At 42.3% G+C, this 19,569-nt stretch overlaps 1 protein-coding gene across 1 annotated transcript; it reads left to right on the forward strand.

The window, feature by feature from the left end:
* The first annotated feature begins 7,924 nt into the window (after positions 1-7,924).
* LOC135501453 (serine beta-lactamase-like protein LACTB, mitochondrial) lies at positions 7,925-15,893 on the forward strand. The gene is made up of 5 exons (XM_064793579.1): positions 7,925-7,942; positions 9,959-10,216; positions 11,022-11,256; positions 14,590-14,755; positions 15,283-15,893. The coding sequence occupies exons 2-5, from the start codon at positions 10,079-10,081 to the stop codon at positions 15,884-15,886; spliced, it is 1,143 nt and encodes a 380-aa protein (XP_064649649.1). The 5' UTR covers positions 7,925-7,942; positions 9,959-10,078; the 3' UTR covers positions 15,887-15,893.
* Positions 15,894-19,569: the final 3,676 nt, after the last annotated feature.

Raw genomic sequence — 19,569 nt, forward strand, 5'->3', positions numbered from 1 at the left:
TCCCTTTAATAATTATCAACATTGGCAACACTGTCAGTGTCACTGCCCCTTAAAATTTCACAAATCGCGAGACATCGGATACACTGTCCCTTTAATAATTATCAACATTGGCAACACTGTCAGTGTCACTGCCCCTTCAAATTTCACAAATCAATGCATGCACTGCAATGTAGCGATCAGATCAGCTGATGCCTCTTTTGTACGCATAATATCATCAATTTTACAATGAATCTGTGCAATTCATTCCTAAACACGACGACACAAACCTTGAGTTGAGCATAATTGGGGTGAGACAATGAACTATTGTCACATTCACAGTTGAAGTGGCACTCGGCATGCGACTCGGTATCGTCCATTGTATTTGCATTATCATGTATAAATAAACAGTGTGACGTCAAAGATCGCGCCAATTGTGATTGGCTGTCAGATGTACACTGTGGCAGAAGTATCCTGCAGAAAAAAATTTCGCACCCGGAATTCCGGTAATGACGTCATCGGGTCGGGCGGTGGAGATCATATTATAATTACCTCCCTCTAGCCTTTAGGATTTAGTGATCACCGAGACGATTGGTCATTTCTGCCATGTCTTCATGTAAATGTCTCTGAACTACTTCGATTGAATTATCTTTCTGATCCGGTCAAGGTCCTCATCATACATATCACATGTCACATTATCAAGGGCTGATTGGTTCAGAGATAGAATGTGTTATGAGCACGTGACACATTGCGCCAAACACGTGGCGCGTGACGTCTTAAAACATGGCAGACATGTGACCGATCGTCTCATTTTCTTGCTGCCAGAACGATATAGTACCATAGATAGGGTATGGGCTAACAGTGTCCTCCTGTCTAAGGTCAGCTGAACCGAGTGTGGAAATATTCAGAACAGCAGTGGCGGATTTAGGGGTCCCGCATGAGTCATCCCTCTTTGATATTTTAGGGCACCTCTCCTCAAGAACCCTCCCCTCATTTTCAGGATTGCACCTGCGGCTCTATCATGAGTTCTCATTGGTGGGGCAGCGCCCCCCGGCCCCCCGCTTCTTTCCCAAATTTCTGGATCCGCCACTGCTGCAGAGATGAGAAGTTTCAAAAGAATACATGTATGTGCGATCAAGGAAGTTTCGATAGAGTAAAATAACTCACCATTGTGGTGTTCACGTCGTATCTTGTGATAAACCGGTTGGGCAGCATTGGGTGTGCTGGACAGGACAACGTGTCTGGCGTCTGCAAGAAATGAAAATGAAAAGATAAGATAAGATTGTACATTGTATCAGACAATAGTCGCAAAATTTGGGGAGAAAAGTTGTGAAGAAATCAGGCTGAACTCACCAATGTTGAAACAGTGCTTCGACTTGGCGTCGACACAACTGAACGCTGATGTTCCCAAAACCGGTCTGTCATACCAGGAGCACAGCCAAATTCAACGCATCGTATTGAGTACGTTACGTCAGAGAGCTTACCAAACCACTCTTCTATTCAAATTGTGATTTTCAATCAAATTCATTGACCCATACACGAAAATGCTCACGATACAAAGCAGATTGGTCAAATACTGAGGTCACGGTCGGATGAACAGGAGTCGGACAACAAGTGACATAACTTCGCGGAAACTTGGCTTTTGTGGTATTTTTAAACGAGTCTACGTGACGTAACATGATTGTTGAAATTTATAGCCAGTGGTATTCACACATGGCAATTTTTTTTTAATTCAAGTTCAAGTTTGCGCACCGAGCGATTGAAAGTGGTCCGTTTTCGCGTACGTTGGGTGCGCTCAGATGAATTGATAGCTTGTGCTGCTCCGCCTGTTTAGCTGAGAGTTATGTCTGGTCAAATCGTGTGTTTTTCCCACCGCTATCAGCTGGCCATCATGAGCCATTGACCATTCACACAAGTAGATTTATTCACACCGGCGCCACTGAAGTGCGGGTGTTGGACATCATGTATTTAAAAATCGTCTGCTAGGACATACAGTTGTGTGAGTTTACTAGAGCTTGCTCTATCGTCTGCTAGGACATACAGTTGTGTGAGTTCACTAGAGCTTCCTCTTTACATATTATGTGGAATGGTGTTTTGATAATAGGTAAACTTGGAATTGCTGGGAAAACGAATTTGACGGGGAAATCCGAGCCAAGATGTATACATCAATACATTGCATTTCGTCAAGCCACGTACCTGTAATAAAGTTTTAAGCCGTTTTCCCTTTGAAACAGTACTTTCTACATGCTCATAACTTTTTCCAAGATGTAATCTGGGAGGAACGCTTTCAAAGCCAAATAGACCTATCCTAGCCTGTCAAACCATGAAATTTTCGTTGTGTGTTACACAACGAAAAACACGTTTTGCATGATAATTTCAGGGTTTGGGGGTCTGAACATGGGGGGGGGGGAATTTTGATGGCTTTTAACCAACGAGTCAGCTTTTTCACCACGACGGGCTAAATGGAGCCTCAAAACCACATAAGTAAGCAAATTGGACTGAAACTTCATCATTTTCTTCACTTTAAACACACCCTATTCTCAATTTTAGAAAAATTATATCTTAAATGGAAAATACCATTCAACTGGTATGATGAGACCACGCTTTGATCTCAAACTGAACTATTTTCGGGTACAACCGCGTGCTGATTGGTTTAATACAGGTGCGTGACCGTCAGGCCAGAGTCCTCTATTAAAACATGTGTACATTACGTGTACATTGTTGTGCATAGGTTTTCGTAAAAAAGGTACTCATTGGACCAATCAATCTGCACAAAATTTTATATGTGTCAAGAAGAACCCAATAGCATAATAAAGTTTTAAAAAATTCCAATACCGATTGCCTGAGAAAAAAAGATTTCCGTACACCATGTCCATCAAAACGTCACTGGCGCATTGATATGGCCCTGTCAAAGTACAAGTTCTAAACTGACCAGTGAGACCACATTTTCTTAAATATATTATCAAAAAGCATATTTCTGTGATGGCCTGACTCTGTAGATTAAGAATCAACCACAGATTGAGAATTAATTCCACTTTGGTCCATCCCAGCCATGTATTTACCACAACTTGACATTTTGATAAGCTCTATGTGACTTCCGGTCGTGGATGAATACAGGTCTCTGCCCGTCAGCGAAATTTTTTTCTGCAGGATACTTCTGCCACAGTGTACATCTGACAGCCAATCACAATTGGCGCGATCTTTGACGTCACACTGTTTATTTATGCATGATAATGCAAATACAATGGACGATACCGAGTCGCATGCCGAGTGCCACTTCAACTGTGAATGTGACAATAATTGTCTGACCCCAAGTATGCTCAACTCAAGGTTTGTGTCGTAGTGTTTAGGAATGAATTGCACAGATTCATTGTAAAATTGATGATATTATGCGTACAAAAGAGGCATCAGCTGATCTGATCCTACATTGCAGTGCATGCATTGATTTGTGAAATTTTAAGGGGCAGTGACACTGACAGTGTTGCCAATGTTGATAATCATTAAAGGGACAGTGTATCCGATGTCTGCTGTTGAAGGTATCAGGCCTATTTTGGTAGTTTGAACATTGTTGAAGAGCCATTGTATAAAACACATTTTGACAAGCAAACAAAATAAAATTGAATGGTGGCGTCACCTATGCATATACAGCAGAACTAGTTACACGGTTGACAGATAAACATTCAACCTCGGCTATTTTGCCGAGCACAGTGCGCCTTAACAGACAAGTCCCATAAATACAGTCCACTCGACAATGAAAATACATGTTAAGATACTGCAAATAAATATATTTTAGCTAATATACTCCTCTAACCATTTGCTAACTTGTTCTTTCCAAGATTATCAGAACACGTGGCATTGTTGACATTATTGCGCCATGTGGAAAGATGATGTCAACAAAGACACGTGCTTGCCTTGAATTCTGATTGGCTGTCAGATGTACACTATGGCAGAAGTATCCTGCAGAAAAAAATTTCGCTGCCCGTCAGTGGTACCGGGGAGCGAAATTTTTTTCTGCAGGATACTTCTGCCACAGTGTACATCTGACAGCCAATCACAATTGGCGCGATCTTTGACGTCACACTGTTTATTTATGCATGATAATGCAAATACAATGGACGATACCGAGTCGCATGCCGAGTGCCACTTCAACTGTGAATGTGACAATAGTTCATTGTCTGACCCCAATTATGCTCAACTCAAGGTTTGTGTCGTAGTGTTTAGGAATGAATTGCACAGATTCATTGTAAAATTGATGATATTATGCGTACAAAAGAGGCATCAGCTGATCTGATCGCTACATTGCAGTGCATGCATTGATTTGTGAAATTTTAAGGGGTAGTGACACTGACAGTGTTGCCAATGTTGATAATTATTAAAGGGACAGTGTATCCGATGTCTCGCGATTTGTGAAATTTTAAGGGGCAGTGACACTGACAGTGTTGCCAATGTTGATAATTATTAAAGGGACAGTGTATCCGATGTCTGCTGTTTGTTGAAGGTATCAGGCCTATTTTGGTAGTTTGAACATTGTTGAAGAGCCATTGTATAAAACACATTTTGACAAGCAAACAAAATAAATTGAATGGTGGCGCCACCTATGCATATACAGCAGAACTAGTTACACGGTTGACGGCTATTTTGCCGAGCACAGTGCGCCTTTAACAGACAAGTCCAATAAATACAGTCCACTCGACATTGACGACAATGAAAATACATGTTAAGATACTGCAAATAAATATATTTTAGCTAATATACTCCTCTAACCATTTGCTAACTTGTTCTTTCCAAGATTATCAGAACACGTGGCATTGTTGACATTATTGCGCCATGTGGAAAGATGATGTCAACAAAGACACGTGCTTGCCTTGAATTCTGATTGGCTGTCAGATGTACACTGTGGCAGAAGTATCCTGCAGAAAAAAATTTCGCTACCGGGGAATGTGAAATTGGGATTCCCCGTTTTCGTCAGGCTGTTGAAATCCGTCGCTGCCGGGAATTTCTCCGAAGGGGCCGCGAGGACACTGTACATGGTTCTCTTGGGATTGTGAAATGGGTACACAACACTTCTACCACTCATATGACACTCTCACCCCAGAAGAAGCAATCCACTTCCCCCTTGCCACTTCCCAGTCGAATTCCTCAACACATTGCACATCCAAGGCTTACCACCACACCGCCTCATTCTTGAAAAGGCTGTCCAGTAATCATCCTCAGATCACTCGAACCACCAAACGTTACCAATGGAACCCGCTGTGTCGTACATACATGCCACCACAATGTCCTGGACGTCATCATCCTCCACATCCTGAGCTTCAGGTTTTTGATACTCCTACGTCCCATACAAAACCCTGAGAAAATCCATTAGAATCGACAGCGAAGGGTGGCTGTTCTGATAACCTGATACACTGTGCGTAATGTATGTATATATAGTGTTTTATATGACAATAAAATGTATATGAATAAAGTTTAAGATAATCCTATCGTTAAACCGTTTTATACTTCATCGATTCTATGCTGTTAAACATTGTGTAGACGTGTAATTGTGTTTTAATTAAGTAATGAAATAAATTTGCAGCGGGGTGCGCGCAATACGAAGGAACAGCACTGAAAAATTCAGAATTTTCATAAATACCCGGATGTTCTAAAAATAGCAGCTAATGAAAATACGCGTTTCATTCTACAAGCGACGCCATCTTTGAAATTTAACTAACCTACCTCGGACCCGAGCCCTATGGCGCAAAAGACTATACAATTGATAGTGCATCTGAGAGCATTAATTCCTGGGTCCGTGGTTTACGAATTTCCGAGACTCAAATACAACCGACGCTCGGATTGGGCGCTTTTTTTTCTACCGCTACAATCCGTCTGAAGGGCATGGATTTCCCCAGGGGTTTGTAATAGCGAGAGCTGGAGCATATGGAAAACCACTGGGTGCCGAGGATGCATCCTCCATGGCCCTGCAGCAGGAAATGGCTTACTGGACTTTGCGCAACGAAACGAAACGAAACGAGCGAAATGGGGGAGCGACCATTATGTTTTACCCCGGTACGTCAAGTTCGATATGGTGTCAGTCACCAGTATGGATGTGTTTTCCATTATGAATACGTGTTTTTGAAAATCAAAATCATGAATTTCCTTTCCATTAGAAGAAAACGATGACGACGTTTCAGTTTAGGAGCCTAAGTTTTGTGGTCCCAATGGCCAAATTAACCCCTCGTTGGCTGAAAAGTCGATTCACCGGTCACAAATGGTCGAAAATGACCCCCAAAACTTCAGACCCCCAGCCTGGTAATTATCACGGTCAGCCCTCAACAAAATTTCTATGGTTTGAAGATCTAACCCCGGGCTGTATTATCTGCCGGAAATTGGCTTTCATCGGCACGTCTGGGAAAAATCTATGGGGCGCTAAACTTGACCAATTCAACTTTTTAATGCATTAGCAATTTGATAATAAATGTAGTGTGTACCCGTAACCGCTTGAGGTCTGGACTTAAAACTTTGTTTACAAATTCACACCAAATTTCGTTTCAAAATTATTTTTGTTTGGCACCAGGGGGTGTAATGCAAAAAAACATGAAACAGACGATACGGCCCGTAGTTTTGTTGATACGAATCGTTGGCCGTTACAAGCCGTTGTCTGAATATGATGTGAACATGTTTACCGTTCAATGCTGCTCCCTGTGACGCTGTACCCGCAAATGTTCAATGAAAAAAATGCTGATAATGACTTACACGGCTTGTTCGCATCGTGAACATAGTGGTACCCGGGTTAACTGTCTTTGCGTTTGACCTAATTTTACAACGATTACTCCCCATGTAACCACGATCTAGGATGGACAGGCTGTGTATTATGAATAGGAAAAGTCACCTAGGGACCGTTGCGTAGAATACTTTTTTTGCGAAATATTGCTCAAAGTCCAGTAAGCCGCAGGAAATCACTGACACCACTTCCCAAATTGGAATGCCCGTCCACAAGGAAATTAGTACCCGTCCACAGGATGGTCCACAGTACGGCTCATAGTACATAGATAAAACTGGTGAAATTGGAAAGGCCGTGGCTATTCGTACCGTGACAGGGCCGGCTGGCCTGGCTGGAAGTCAACGACCCTACCCACACCGGAGCCAGGAGTAAAGGCACTTCCAACACTCGTCAGAAACAAACACCACCTCAATCATGAATTAGGCCTACTTTCCTTACCCACCATCACCCATGTCACCACGGTGCAGTGCGATCTATTTATTCACTCCGTATTATTCGCACCATCACGATACGGTACCTTTCACCGTAATTGTGTTTCTGACGGTGCGAATAAGACCGGAAACAATGGCCCCATGCACCGTGGCGGTTCGAATAGCCGTCGATTGTTCCCATTGTTCAAAGCGGCTTGGTAACCAACTGTGGCAGAGACAGTAGATCGAGTGAGACTAGACAGCTGTGGTGACCGTTGACGACGCTTGGAGACTGCTAAAAATTCAGGTCAAACCACAAGTACGATGACGTAGTTTACATCATCAATCTTTGAAACAACACACGATCTGGTGACGTTTATTACATCAGCTGATTCTGGATTTGATAAAATAGCAAGAAATTTAGAATCGAAACATACTTTATGAAATAAAATGCACTGGAATTTTATATCATTACGATCTGCATCAAAGGTTCTATTATTTCCAAGAGTTCAGTGTGCCAAAATCTTCCCAAAAAGGGCTTATTGTGAAAATAATGGAGGTCAAAAGTTCCGATCCAGGAAGTGGAATTCACTGGTGTACATTTCTGCACCTCTTGTGCTGTGTGGTTGTGTTGGGGCTTTTGCCTGGCTGCGCAAAGATACAGTGTTGGGACAGGGGGATCAGGTGAACGTCTCACGGAAGAGAAGAACACTTGAAAATGCAATACAAGAGAGTAGAGACATTATCCAAAGAGTAAAGGTATGATAATGATTCCATCGGCTTCACCTCGCCACCGGTGAGTCACCTGTCGTTCTCTACTAATATACCACATTAGAAAGTCGGCCAGTCGGTAACAGCAAATCTTGACAGTGGATCATTCTGACATGACAGTGCATGCACTTGTATTTGCCTACTTGTATCTGACTGATAACCGGCTTTTGAATGTGGTCTACTCTAAGTCAGGCCATGGTAGTCTCAAAACTTAAGACGATAAAAGAAAAAATAATTCAGAGAAGGTTTCCTTTTTCATCTTAACTATAGATTCATGTACTTGATTGGGAACAACGTTTACATAGTGTTGGCCGTCGTCACGTCACGATGCATTGCAGCTCTGACGGTCTTACATTACTGTGACGTGACGTAATGCAATGTCCTCGTAAACGTTGTTCCCAATCAAGTGCATGAATCTTTAACTCAGCATCGGCCATTACTGCCAAATTCACTATTCGTATCGAATAGATAATAAACACAGAGTGCATGCGCTTAAACCATAATATGAATTGCTTTTAAAACACTACCATGTTAACAAACTTGTAGCCTACCCTTAGCGGTTGGTGAAAAACATGAGTCGTACTTCCACCTATCAAATCCCCGTGTCTTTTGCGCTTACACCTGTGAATTGCCGTGTCTTAATGGACCTGTGTGTCAAATCCCTGTGTCATTGGTCATGGATTCCATTCCTCAAATTTACTCTTCAGTCGGGTGGTGAAGGGCTTTGGGCAAGTCAAGGGTTCGATTCTTATTATGGGGTGGTGAAGTGCTTTGAAACAGATTCAATTTGTCAGATTTGGGTAGGGTGCATGGTGTCTCAAATCAGAGGTTTCAGGCCCAATTAATGGTGGCTCACATCTGAGGTAGGGTGCAGCATGGTGTACCTCCGATGAGTGGTTTTGGATCCCATGATGTCTCAGATCAGAGGTGGGGTGCATGGTGTCTCAGATCGGAAGTATTGGATCACATGGTGTCTCACACCAGAGCAGAGGTGGGGTGCATTGTGTCTCAGATCGGAGATTTTGGATCACATGGTGCCACAGATCAGAGGTTTTGGGCCCAATGGTGTGGTCTCACATCCGAGGTAGGGTGCATGTTGTCTTGGATCACACCGTGTCTCAAATCGGAGGTATGGTGCTTGGTGTCTCAGACTGAAGGTTTTGAGTCACATGGTGTCTCAGATCGGAGGTATGGTGCTTGGTGTCTCAGACTGAAGGTTTTGAGTCACATGGTGTCTCAAATCGGAGGTATGGTGCTTGGTGTCTCAGACTAAAGGTTTTGAGTCACATGGTGTCTCAGATCAGAGGTAGGGTGTGAGGTGTCTCAGACTAAAGGTTTTGAGTCACATGGTGTCTCAGATCGGAGGTAGGGTGTGAGGTGTCTCAGACTGAAGGTTTTGAGTCACATGGTGTCTCAGATCGGAGGTAGGGTGCGTGGGTGTGGCTAGATCAAGAGTTTTTCAAGGAGGCAGCATATGCTAAGTTTAGAAGAAAACATGGCGAAGTGACAGATGGTCACGTGGTGTTGTTTGTGTCTGTGATGAAGTAGATGGTTAAAAAACACCATTATGTGGCAAGCGATGTCCGTTACTTGAACAATGATGAGCTTTGCCATAGAGAGCTGTTTGATGTTGATTGAAGTGAACACTTATTCCATGCAAATGATTAATACAGGGCACTCTCCAATGCAGAGGTATCTGTGGGTCTTTGTTGTTGAGGGTGAACAAGTTGAGAATATGTGAATTGAATTGGAACAAGGAAGTTTTTTACCTATACGAATCTCCTTGATTGATTGAATTGAGTGTTATGTCCACCCGGGTATGGAAGTGGAATCTCCACGATGTGTTTTTAACTGTGCCAATTGATGACTGATTTGCTTGTGTGGAAGTAGAAAATCTCCTGCTGGAAGAAGTGTCTGGTCGTATCATTTGGACAGATTATTGGTAAAATAGTTTTGTATATGTCATGACCATCTAGGTTCTAAGAGATTGATATTGAGCCCTTGATCCCGCACATTTGAATAATGAATCGTATTCTTTCAGGATGAGGTTGGTGCCCCAGGAATTGTGGTTGGTGTGTGTGTTGATGGTGAGCATGTCTGGAAAGAAGGATCGGGCTATTCTGATGTTGAGAATCGTGTCCACTGCAACTCGGAGACAGTCATGAGGATAGCCAGCATCTCCAAGGTTATCACCATGACGATAGTTGCCAAGCTGATGGAGAACAATCAACTTGATATTGATAAACCGGTTCAAGAATATGTGAAGGAATTTCCAGAGAAAACCTTTGAGGGGGAAAAGGTAACCAGTTACTTGCAGGATAATGCTAGAAATGATCTGGGACAACCCACAAAACATCAGCTCAAAAAGGCTTTGTCCGTATTAAAAATGACATGTCATATATCGGCCAATATAGATGGATATCTGCTGGCATCAAGGCTAATTTGTAAACATCACGCGCGCACACTCTCGTATCTCTTCAACATGGTTTTCATGAAGAAAAGTGGCGATAAACCATCGTTCTGGTGAGATTTCTCTCGATAACATAATGTTGCTTTTAACCGAAGATGTACGACTGTCATTGTAACAAAATCGTACCCAAGTTTTATTCAAAAATGTCATGCAAGTTCCGAGATAGGCGAGAAAAACTCCTCGTATCCTAGTGAAACCAACAATGATCGTGGAAGTTGATATTGTTATGACACGTGATGCCCTCTTGAGATACGAGTAACGGAGCCAACGGTAATGATGTCATCTTAAAAGATATCCATCTATAACATCCGGTTCACCCGTCGATTGATCAGATATATGCATTGTTTGATTCACGAGGCAAGGGCATTCACTCCATCTCAAGGTGACAGGCTATAGATAGGGATACGTTATATGGGTAGGAGATTAGACTTTGCTGAAAGTCTCTAATATCAAACGGCCCGGTAGTCAAGAGGTTGACCACTAGGCCATCGAGATCGGTGGTCTACGTTGACCACCATGTTTTCATCACATCATTTTGATAGTATACGATCCTTAAGTTTCCTTCCAGTGATTATTTGGCATGTTTATCAACTATGTTGGCACACCCTGTAAAATTGTCTCCATCATGTATCAGGTTACCATAACAACGCGTCATCTATTGTCACACGTGAGCGGGATCAGACACTATGAGACGGCTGAAGAGATTCAGAAGAAGAAGCAAGAAAAGGAACGAGAGAAGAAAGAAGGCAAGAAGTTGGTCAAGAACGAGAATGAGTTAAAGATGAAGGAGTATAATCTGAAAGAGAAATATGCGAGTGTGAAGGATGCCTTGATGATCTTTAAAGATGATGAGTTGATACATAAGCCAGGTGAGAGGAAAAATAATACAAAGTTTTTTGCAGTGCAATGTCTTTGCTCCTCACTCCTAGCTTTGAACTGAGGTAGCATGATGATGTGTCTTTGCTCCACACTCCTAGCTTTGAACTGAGGTGGCATGATGATGTGTCTTTGCTCCTCACTCCTAGCTTTGAACTGAGGTAGCATGATGATGTGTCTTTGCTCCTCACTCCTAGCTTTGAACTGAGGTAGCATGATGATGTGTCTTTGCTCCTCACTCCTAGCTTTGTACTGAGGTAGCATGATGATGTGTCTTTGCTCCTCACTCCTAGCTTTGTACTGAGGTAGCGTGATGATGTGTCTTTGCTCCTCACTCCTAGCTTTGAACTGAGGTAGCGTGATGATGTGTCTTTGCTCCTCACTCCTAGCTTTGAACTGAGGTAGCATGATGATGTGTCTTTGCTCTTCACTCCTAGCTTTGAACTGAGGTAGCATGATGATGTGTCTTTGCTCCTCACTCCTAGCTTTGAACTGAGGTAGCATGATGATGTGTCTTTGCTCCTCACTCCTAGCTTTGTACTGAGGTAGCATGATGATGTGTCTTTGCTCCTCACTCCTAGCTTTGAACTGAGGTAGCATGATGATGTGTCTTTGCTCCTCACTCCTAGCTTTGTACTGAGGTAGCATGATGATGTGTCTTTGCTCCTCACTCCTAGCTTTGTACTGAGGTAGCATGATGATGTGTCTTTGCTCCTCACTCCTAGCTTTGAACTGAGGTGGCATGATGATGTGTCTTTGCTCCTCACTCCTAGCTTTGAACTGAGGTAGCATGATGATGTGTCTTTGCTCCTCACTCCTAGCTTTGAACTGAGGTAGCATGATGATGTGTCTTTGCTCCTCACTCCTAGCTTTGAACTGAGGTAGCATGATGATGTGTCTTTGCTCCTCACTCCTAGCTTTGAACTGAGGTAGCATGATGATGTGTCTTTGCTTCTCACTCCTAGCTTTGAACTGAGGTAGCATGATGATGTGTCTTTGCTCCTTACTCAAAATGTGTTTACCTTGGTTTTTGTGAAAAGATAATCAATTTGAGTTATAGAGGGTGGATCAATAAAAAGGTAATCCTGAAACAATGAGCTTTTATGTGATAATTAATGATGCCATGAATATTTCATTGGATGTATGATAAAGAAGGAGCAAGGCCCTTTCCATTGATGTCTTCATATCACCCTTGCACCAACAGATGACTCCACACCATTTTTGTCTTGAAAACGGCCTAGGTTTAAGCAGGTTTGAGATAGGACCTTCCAAACGAATGTCACCTCTCAATCCACCCTGTATTTCAATGGAGATACCTTAGTCCCCTCTTTTTGCTGAACCTAGAGTCTCAGAATTTCAGTGTTGTTGATATGAGCGAGACTGTACAGTGTGTTTTGGCAGGGAGATATTGTATGATGGAGGTGTTGATGTCAATATGAGTGAGACTGTACAGTGTGTTTTGGCAGGGAGATATTGTATGATGGAGGTGTTGATGTCAATATGAGTGAGACTGTACAGTGTGTTTTGGCAGGGAGAGTGTGTTTTGGCAGGGAGATATTGTATGATGGAGGTGTTGATATCAATATGAGTGAGACTGTGCAGTGTGTTTTGGCAGGGAGATATTGTATGATGGAGGTGTTGATGTCAATATGAGTGAGACTGTACAGTGTGTTTTGGCAGGGAGATATTGTATGATGGAGGTGTTGATATCAATATGAGTGAGACTGTACAGTGTGTTTTGGCAGGGAGATATTGTATGATGGAGGTGTTGATATCAATATGAGTGAGACTGTACAGTGTGTTTTGGCAGGGAGATATTGTATGATGGAGGTGTTGATATCAATATGAGCGAGACTGTACAGTGTGTTTTGGCAGGGAGATATTGTGTGATGGAGGTGTTGATATCAATATGAGTGAGACTGTACAGTGTGTTTTGGCAGGGAGATATTGTATGATGGAGGTGTTGATATCAATATGAGCGAGACTGTACAGTGTGTTTTGGCAGGGAGATATTGTGTGATGGAGGTGTTGATATCAATATGAGTGAGACTGTACAGTGTGTTTTGGCAGGGAGATATTGTATGATGGAGGTGTTGATGTCAATATGAGTGAGACTGTACAGTGTGTTTTGGCAGGGAGATATTGTATGATGGAGGTGTTGATGTCAATATGAGTGAGACTGTACAGTGTGTTTTGGCAGGGAGATATTGTATGATGGAGGTGTTGATATCAATATGAGTGAGACTGTACAGTGTGTTTTGGCAGGGAGATATTGTATGATGGAGGTGTTGATATCAATATGAGCGAGACTGTACAGTGTGTTTTGGCAGGGAGATATTGTATGATGGAGGTGTTGATATCAATATGAGTGAGACTGTACAGTGTGTTTTGGCAGGGAGATATTGTATGATGGAGGTGTTGATATCTATATGAGTGAGACTGTACAGTGTGTTTTGGCAGGGAGATATTGTATGATGGAGGTGGTGATATCAATATGAGTGAGACTGTACAGTGTGTTTTGGCTCACCTGTGACCCTTTGTCAAAGCGCGTCATCCGGCTTTAGACATGGGGGCATGTTTCTAAACCCCTTAAGCTACGGAAGTTAAACTTAGTACACACATACCCCTGGGTGACCGCTACTTGGACACCAAATCGTAGCCCCTAATGATTTCCAGTTTGGCCAACAGGGGTCTTTTGAAAAAAACACAAGAAGTGTTATGTCTCCCGTAATAATGGTCACAGCTCGCTGACATTTTTAAGGCATACAGATTTTTGATTCGACCTATTTTTCAAGGTCACAGAGGTCAAATTGTGTTGTCGGCACCACCATTCGACAATAGTGGCACGTTGTGTTACCGCTTTAGCTACAGACCCCAAACTTTGTACAAATGAATCCTAAGGTAGGGGGAAATTATGTGCCAAATTGCCGCCCAATACCAGTCCTCATTTGGCTACCAGGGGCGTTATGCGAAAACACAAAAAGTGTCATAACTCCTCTGATAATGGTCAAAGCTGGCTGAAATATTTAAAGTGTTATATAATATGGATGCTTGACTTGATAGTATTTTCAAGGTCACAGAGGTCAAAGTGTACCGTCAGGATCAACGTTCGGCAATAATGGCACGTTTTGTATTCGCTACAGATCTTGTTACAAATGTACCCCTGAACCCACACATCAAAGATGATGTTGTCCATGGGTACATCTCTCTCCTTTGTGTCCTTGGACAACAGGTGAGCACATGGTCCCTGGACCATTTCATTGGAGACACATGTTTTGCTTGACGTGTTCATATGAATATGAGCTGGACTGTCTTTTTATTTCCAGGCACTGAGTTCCTCTACTCAACTCATGCTTGGACGCTTGTTAGTGCTGTGTTAGAGGGCGCCACTAAGAAGGAATTCCCGGACATGCTGCGTAGTTTATTCAAAGAGCTTGGCATGACGAGGACGTATCTAGATGAAAACGAGCCGCTGATTTATGGAAGATCAAGGCAAGTTGTTCTTCTCCAAATTTCAATGACTTCTTTCCAAAAGGGGGTCGTTCGTACCTTGCCCCTCCCCCTTTGGGGGTGCCAGTCTACATCTATTTTCGGAAGAAAATCTTTACCAGGCTTCACTGTAGTTTCTTCTGGTATAAGGTCACATCACAGCCCACTGCATCAAGGCTCAGGATGGTGGTAAATAATGTCTATGAAGGGTTAAAGTTGAAGGAGAATGAATTCACAGAAGTTCCTCTGTAAATTTCTTTATGCTCCCTCTTCTAGTTATACCCTCTACATTGTTTTAAACCCTTACTGACCCCTGATTGAGGCTCAGAATTCAATTCGTTTGCCCACATGACCCAGTATTCAAGCACTTACCGTGTTGATGCAGAAGCTCATCATGGTATACATGATATGTATGCAAGTGCTGCACGCAATCATTACCAAGATTGTCTCCTTTCACTTTTATCTCCAAAAGCTCGCGAATAAAGCCTACATTAAACGTTTTCAATAATGAACTGATTGTCTTTTTTCAGGTTTTATGAAAGGAACAATAAAGGTAAAATAATGAATACACCATACGTGGACAACTCTTACAAGTGGGCTGGAGGTGGATTACTTTCAACTGTTGGAGACTTGTTAAAGTTTGGCAATGTTATTTTATACAGTTACCAATGGCATCCAAACAACTTTTTTTCTGAGCGGTCTACCGGAATTCATATGTCTAATAAATCAGAGGAGTTGGTTGTAAATCATGAAAAAGACATAATCAAAGCAAAAGGCCTTCCAGGATATTTAAGTCGGCAGACTATAGTAAAGACTTGGGACGTGAATGAGAAGGCCAAGTGCTCATGGGATAAGAATGGTCACTTTGCTTTAGGCTGGGCTGTTGTTCCTGAGAAGAAGACGAATGGTTGTTGTCAGGAGCAGCGTTTCTATATCTCACATACAGGTGGAGCTGTTGGTGCTTCCAGTGCCTTGGTTATCCTTCCACGTGAGGGTGAAGGCAGTCAAACAGTGCCCCCTAGTGGTGTGGTTGTTGGTATAATAACAAATCTGAGTAGTGTTGGACTTGCTAAGGTTGCCATGGAGATAGCTGCTTTATTTGAAGATGTTCCCATGCCGATTCAAGGCAAGTAACTTCTTCCATGCCAATTCTCCTCCAAACTGACCGCATACTCAGCCAGGTGGATCACGGTCGGCTTCTCACTCATGCGGTATTCAAAGATGGTGGTGTTACCTCTCTGCTGGAGGTATCTGATGATCAGGGAGCGACTTGATGTTATATCAGAACTGGAAAAACCATGTTAAAGGCTTGTGTTAGTTGATATAGAAGGTATTCATAGATGGTGATGTTACCTCTCTGCTGGAGGTATCTGATGATCAGGGAGCGACTTGATGTTATATCAGAACTGGAAAAACCATGTTAAAGGCTTGTGTTAGTTGATATAGAAGGTATTCATAGATGGTGATGTTACCTCCCTGCTGGAGGTATCTGATGATCAGGGAGCGACTTGATGTTATATCAGAACTGGAAAAACCATGTTAAACGCTTGTGTTAGTTGATATAGAAGGTATTCATAGATGGTGATGTTACCTCTCTGCTGGAGGTATCTGATGATCGGGGAGCGACGTGATGTTATATCAGAACTGGAAAAACAATTCAGAACTTGTGTTGGTTGGTAGTCAATAGGATATGCAGTATAACCTCTCTATTAAGGACAACCTAGGGACTGACAAGTTCTGTCCCTAATAAAGAGGTGTCCTGATTAGAGAGCTCAAATTGAATGGAAACACCCAATTTGGGACCAAAACTAGTGACTTTGATATAGAGGGTGTCCTTAATGGAGAGGTGTCCGCTATGGGAAGTTCTACTGTATGTGACCCATCACAGCAAAACCTGGTGCAGGTCTCACAGAAGATGAGCCTAAATGACACCAGGAAGAAATTGATGTGCTCAGATTTTACGACAGGTAGACAACAGAGAAATGAACTCCGTCTCAACCTGCCAAACTCAGAGCGATATGCGCCTGGTATTGACGTGATGGGCCACATATGTATAAACACAAACAGCCTGATCCCAGTGCCAATTTCTTTTCAACTCATGGCATTTTTGAATGAAAATGACCTCTGTGACCAAGTACATCTATACTATAATGCGCGTTGTGGCCGCTATTTAGGAGGTAATTTTTGTTTCAAAATTGGGCCTTGGAAATGCGTCGAATTCTTGCAACCTTTGACTTCGTAGGTCTGGATCATACGTAAGAGTGTCACTGAGGGTGTCATACGTCGAATATCTTCGTGGTTTTAGAATAAATAACAACTTTTCAGAGAGCACGTCGACTGGAGAGCTCCGCTCATTCTCAAAAGCATACACAAACTTCACGCATATTCTCCCTGCCACATCAGTATTAGCTTCCAGCACGGGTGTCTACAAAACCAAGACCCAAGACCCAAGACCTACAAAACCAAGACCCCAATCTACAAAACCAAGACCTACAAAACCAAGACCCCCACCTACACTCCAAAAATTAAATGGTGAAAACTAACTATTAATAGTTAAATGGTAACTACTTTGGGGCTTAGTATTGCACCGACTGATAAGTGGTTAGTTTAACTATTTCAAAATAGTTAATAAAATAACTACCATAAGTAGTTGATTTTTAACCATTTTATAGTTTCAATTTTAACCATTTTGATAGTGATCCTTACTACTTTATCCATCCACATTAACTATTATGTACTTGTGGCTCCCTTTTTGGCGGATGGGCTAGTTAGGGTCATAATGAGGAAATCCGGGCTGTAACTGCTACTGTTTCTCTCAAGCCGACACCTGTTCGTCTACTTGAGATCGGCAGCAAGGAGGCCCGGATTTCCTCATTATGAGGGGTCCAAAATAACCAGTATTTTGGACAGTGTGAGAACAATAAGTGATAGAACTAATGTCCAAAGAGCCTTTTGAAAGTGCATTTGCTACATATTGCCAGGGTCACAGATCCCATCATTGGGTTGTAGTTCTTACAGGAGATAGCGTCCTACAACTAATTCTCAAAGAGATCAAGACTTATTGTACGGCGTTATCCTCTTTAAGCTAGGGTACACAACACGTATACTAAGTACTAGTAATTAATGACAACAGGCCAGCCAGTCAATACTGACATGCTTCCATAGAGTAATTCTTGGTTTGATCAGGATTCAATTCTACAAAAAAAAGAATAAAAACCTAGGTCACCATCACCTCCCACAAAATGGACAAAAAAAACGTTGTAGTCCAAAAGCACCACCCCTTCTCAGCGGCCTACATGTAATGGAATGGTTTGCAGTTTTTGGAGTATTTTCAACATCCTGTGCAAATTTTATTGTAGCACTAGCAGCCAATTTAGAATCAATAAAACAAATTTTGGAACAAAAAGATTTATCAACCACAATCATTCAACAACCACTGCTGCGCACTATCGCTAGCCATTAATCTTGGTACATCCTGTTGTGAGACTTTTCAATACTATCAATACTACCAATTATGACCCCTCCCTACTTTCGTCAAAATTATAGAATTAACCCTAACCCTAAGCATTATAGAATTTCCATCTATCTAGACTTACCACTCTTGTTAATGCAGGCAAGCATTGTGTTGCAAAAGGAAAGGATCATGGGGAGACCCTACTGAGATCCGATATATCAATTCGATAATGTACCAGGTACTGTTATTCACTGTAATCTACAAGAGTACTCAATTTCGACCCGGCCATTTCATTCGATAATAACCAGTTAAAAATACAGAGTTGGTAGATAATCATAAAGACATTTAGTAGAGGACAGGAAGGATCCAAGAAAGCATCCACAGAACGAACTTCTCTTTCCAAATACATAAAATTAAATAAGCTACACTACTGAACACTGACTGGACCTGGTGGTCCTGGATGATCATATGTCTCAGGCAAACTGCACTGCAAAACTTACAACTATCAATAAGACTGCAGACAATTCAGACACTGACCCATCCAGAATGCCAGATCAAAACGTCCAGATTGAATGAACAGTCTCACGACGAGTGACCAGTCAGACCAGTAGGCCTTCTGGTCTCGGCAGTGGATTTCGACTGAATTCAGTGTGGACATTTCAAAGCCTTTAGGCCTATGGTGGCCAGGCTTCACCACTAACAGGGCTATAATGTACATTGCATGTAGGGCCTAGCATGCTAGGCCCTACATGTACATATGTACATGTAGCCTATACACTGTAGGTGGTGGGTCAGTGCATGCAAATCATGAATGAATGAATCATCATCTGTTCTGAATGAAGCGTCTGTGTCCGAAGCATTTTTCAGCAAGACATTTCACGCAATATGCGTGAATTTGACACTCTGCTATAATGAGACAACAATTTCTGCTCGCAAGTATTTGGAAAAGGAACATTTGGCAGAATGGGGTCGAAATCGATCGCATTTTAGATCAGTATAAAACGTCAACAGTCCCGGCGACTTCCGCCATCGATTTTGAGCTCGATCCGAGTGCACCCTCTCGGAAATACTTCACACTTGCGTCAACTTTTTCGGCGGGAATATTCAAACTAACGAGTATCTCATTAAATGCATGTAATGCGCGAATGCTCTACTAATACTTCGGAACAAATTTTCAATAATGTTCATATAAAATTTAGCACTAAAATCGAATAAAACTGTTTGAAACTGTTCTTAAATCGAGAGTGCGACACTTTGCTTCATGGCGCGCATCGTATTATCACAAGAGCGCTGACGGGCGCGCACTTTCGCGGGCCTTTTTAAGTTGTCTTTTACTTATCACATCGCCTACAAACTTCTTCTT

Source organism: Lineus longissimus, chromosome 17 (genome assembly GCF_910592395.1).
Source record: "Lineus longissimus chromosome 17, tnLinLong1.2, whole genome shotgun sequence".
Classification (NCBI taxonomy): Eukaryota; Metazoa; Nemertea; class Pilidiophora; order Heteronemertea; family Lineidae; genus Lineus; species Lineus longissimus.

Coding starts and splice junctions, on each gene's coding strand:
- LOC135501453 (XM_064793579.1), top strand. CDS start 10,079: ATGAGGATAGCCAGCATCTCCAAGGTTATCACCATGACGATAGTTGCC. Junction 10,217..11,021: donor AAACCTTTGAGGGGGAAAAG/GTAACCAGTTAC, acceptor ATCATGTATCAG/GTTACCATAACAACGCGTCA. Junction 14,756..15,282: donor CTGATTTATGGAAGATCAAG/GCAAGTTGTTCT, acceptor GTCTTTTTTCAG/GTTTTATGAAAGGAACAATA.